The sequence below is a fragment of the Dreissena polymorpha genome, chromosome 8 (assembly GCF_020536995.1).
Source record: "Dreissena polymorpha isolate Duluth1 chromosome 8, UMN_Dpol_1.0, whole genome shotgun sequence".
In the NCBI taxonomy this organism is placed as follows: domain Eukaryota; kingdom Metazoa; phylum Mollusca; class Bivalvia; order Myida; family Dreissenidae; genus Dreissena; species Dreissena polymorpha.
In genome coordinates this window covers 49,854,532-49,858,029 of record NC_068362.1, presented here as the reverse complement: position 1 = coordinate 49,858,029, position 3,498 = coordinate 49,854,532, and the positions used below count along the sequence as shown (strand labels likewise).

At 34.0% G+C, this 3,498-nt stretch overlaps 1 protein-coding gene across 1 annotated transcript; it reads right to left on the bottom strand.

Moving 5' to 3' along the window:
• Window positions 1-1,315: 1,315 nt before the first annotated feature.
• LOC127840515 (uncharacterized) lies at window positions 1,316-3,063 on the bottom strand. The gene is made up of 3 exons (XM_052368931.1): window positions 3,009-3,063; window positions 2,095-2,331; window positions 1,316-1,539 (listed from the first exon to the last, which is right to left on the bottom strand). Exons 1-3 carry the CDS (start codon window positions 3,061-3,063, stop codon window positions 1,367-1,369), a joined length of 465 nt encoding a protein of 154 aa, XP_052224891.1. The 3' UTR covers window positions 1,316-1,366.
• Window positions 3,064-3,498: the final 435 nt, after the last annotated feature.

The following is a 3,498-nucleotide window of genomic DNA, read 5'->3' as shown; positions in this document are numbered from 1 at the left end:
AAAATTTACCCTGATGAGTCCTAAAATATCTTCAAATTCCGTACTGCCAATCACTTCCTTCCTGTAGAAACTGGCAGCTATGAAGGCACGCCATTCCATGCATGCCTTTGCAACCTATGTCACACAAACGAAATAGTTACTGAAAGACTCTTTTTAATGACATGCCCTTATTTTGATAAAGAACAGCATCAATATAAAGAAAACCTACTAAAAAGGCGCATGACATTTAATGAAATAATTACGCCGTCATCAATATCAGAAATGAAACAGCTTTCGAGATTTTACAAAAGTAATAATGTAGAAATATACCAGGCATTAGAATAGGCTGTAAAGGCCGAACACTTATTTCTTAATACTTCTCAAAACAATAACAATAAACACCAATGCCTCAACTCTCACTTACTTGTCTTTTTCACAATTCACTTCTATCGAACACCTTTAACCCTTATGTATGTACTTTGTAATATCACTTACTTTCCAACTGTAAATTGCCCTACCTTAATCTGTCGAGCAGTATCCAATTAACTTTGAACATGTACGCTGTAGAACACACGCGTCTGCCATAACCGATAATCTTCACACGAGGCAATGTACAATTCTAACTGCTTACGGTCTCAAACGAGGTCGCAAAGACCCGTATGTAAATAGCGCAGCGGCGTAGCAACCTGTAGCTTATATTATTATAGTACGTTGTTTAACTGCGAGATGTTTTTACACTTATATACAATATATAACATATCTGTATTCATTTTTGTTAAATAAGCTTTTTTTAAAAAGAGTTTACTTTGAAAAACATCGTCCTCTCTGTACTATTGGTTGACGCGCGTGCGCAAAATAAACACATTATAATTGCTATGAGCGCAACCTTCACTGTAACACTTTTTAAATATGTGCTTGATTAATGCTCGCGAAAATCATTCCTTATCCTGATGTTTTTGTCACTTGAAATTGTGCCATTATTATAATTCTAATTATGATTGTTATGATTATGATATTGATGTTGATTCTTCGTCTTCATCTTATTATTAGTAGTAGTATTATTTATTAATAGTATTATTATTATTTTTATTATTATTATTGTTATTATTATCTTTGCCATTGTTGTGATTATTATTACATGTCTTACTATTATTACATGCTTTTTTACTATTATTTCAAACGTTCTTTTTGTAAACATATGCTTATTTCATCTTCACCGTATTAAGAATTAATAGCTATAAAATATCAAAGCATCTATATATAAAAGCTGCAAATTGATTCACATTGCTTATATGACTTCCCCCATACAACAAAACGTATCACACTTGAACCGGAAACATGATATGTATTTTTGTAACGTTTATATTATATGTCCCCTATGTTGTATCTATGTATACTTGGGAGGAATATAGTATTCCTTTGTTCTGTTCTGTTCTTCGCCAGTGACTCTCATGGCCATCCGATACCGATCATTGTGGACGTATTGAGGCCCATAGTCGTCCCACATGAGTCTCCCGTGCTGAACGTTCATGCCCGACCAGAACTCCTTCATCTGCAAAGCTGTACAAAACAGTCACGTAATTAAAATTTTGTCAGGCCTGACATTTCATGCTCATGCACCTGGGCTTGAAACTTAAAACATCGCATGTTTTGATAATGAAGATGGTGATGGTTATAAACGTAATGTGAATGGAAGTGATGATAATCATTATCATTTGATTATTATTATTATTATTATTATTTTTTCATAATGATGAGGTTGATGTTGCTATGACGATTATGACTGCGATGATGATGATGACGATTATGATACAATTATCATGCGGATGACAATGCTGCTGGTGTTGCTGTTGTTACTGATGATGCTTCTGATTATGATAATTTTGCTTGTAAATGATCAACACACATACATTTCTGAAAATGAATATAATTTTGTTATTACATAACATGTCTTCATTTATTTTGTGAAAGGAAAATGTCCCGTTCTTTTGGTAACTATCGATTCCTTGATATAATTCCTAATCAGCTGAACTTAAAACCGATGTGAAATCAAAAACTTGAAATTAAGTAGCATTTCTAAATTGATAAACATTGCTGGTACAAAAGCTAACATACTTTCTACTAAGACATTTCCTATTCCGGTTTGTTCTCCGACTTCCGTGATAGTAAAGTAATGGTATATCAGATCCAGCTGCATCAAATTCGCAATATTTTCTCCACAGTGTTTCTCGGCATCTTGCCATGACCGCGCTTCCGTGTTGAATTGAAGGCATATTTTACCAGTTCCTGTATCCAAGAAGAACTGAGTCCACCCGTCTTCGCAAAATACCGCGACCGGAAGTTCCCCATGGACTGAAATTGATATGGACACATAATCGCTATGCGTAACATTTCGAGTACAAAGTGCATGTGTTATAGTTGGGAATATGAACTATTGTAATACGATTTATATATCAAGGACATACTGTCCATACCCAGGTATAAGAAAGAAATATCATGTTTTAACTAGTAGTATGTTTTCCGACGCAAGAGAACTAAATGTGATAACCTCGTTTACACATCCCATTCCCTTTACATAAAACAACGAATAACAAGAAAAATCTTGTGCATATGAAAACCGAGTGATGGTTTTAAAATAAACTCATCTGATTCATAAAAACTATAGCAATTTGAACGCACTCTGGCCAGCTGGGCATTTCTAAATGATAATTGAGCAATGATTTGGCGCAACAATGCAGCCATAGACCAATCAAACAATCAAAAAAGCCGAAAAAGCATAGTCATATTCCTTTTATTTTTTATATAGCAGTTAAATGTTAAATATATGCTTCTATTAATAATTATACGTCATGATTTAATACTCTTTTTCCTTTGGATTATGTTCGTATTGTTTCTTCATTTTTTTTTCACAATATTTCTCTATCTGCAAAATATTCTTTAGTGCCATATAGAAGAAAAATATTACTTAAAGTTTACTGTAACCCAAATCGGGCGTCTACACTTAGAATACAATGGATTATGAAGGCTACCTGGTGCTATTAAAAAGGCCAGCTTGAACAAAACCAAGACCGCTCTCAACATCATAGCTTGGAAAACTGAAAATTAAAAAAGCAAACAAATAAATTACGGTTTGGTGTAACAATAAGTTCATGTGCAACATATGCCGCATATACATTTTAAATTTGTTCCTTAAATAAGTGTCTGATATGTTACGCGAATTTGCTGATGCGAAATGACCACTAGATAATATGCGCACGCTCAGCCCATAAGATTACCGATTATAAATAACCATCAAACACGAATCATTAGGTCCTGAGATCTAGCGTGGAAACATATAACGAAAGGAGAAAATATATTATTATAAACGAACGGGCAATACATCTCTGCAAAATCATTGGGGCGGAACGACATGACAATTTGCGCATGTTCTACATAGATTGCTGCTGCATATGACGGTTCGTCAGATTCGGATAATTTGTGTTCGAGATCTTGTATGTATACGATTTATTATTGAAGAGG

Bases quoted from the DNA above. Each gene is read 5' to 3' on its own strand.
- LOC127840515 (XM_052368931.1), bottom strand. From the start codon at position 3,063: ATGATGTTGAGAGCGGTCTTGGTTTTGTTCAAGCTGGCCTTTTTAATA. The intron at 2,332-3,008 runs GTAGCCTTCATA...TATCAATTTCAG, and splicing joins GGCCTTTTTAATAGCACCAG to TCCATGGGGAACTTCCGGTC. The intron at 1,540-2,094 runs GTATGTTAGCTT...TGTTTTGTACAG, and splicing joins AGGAAATGTCTTAGTAGAAA to CTTTGCAGATGAAGGAGTTC.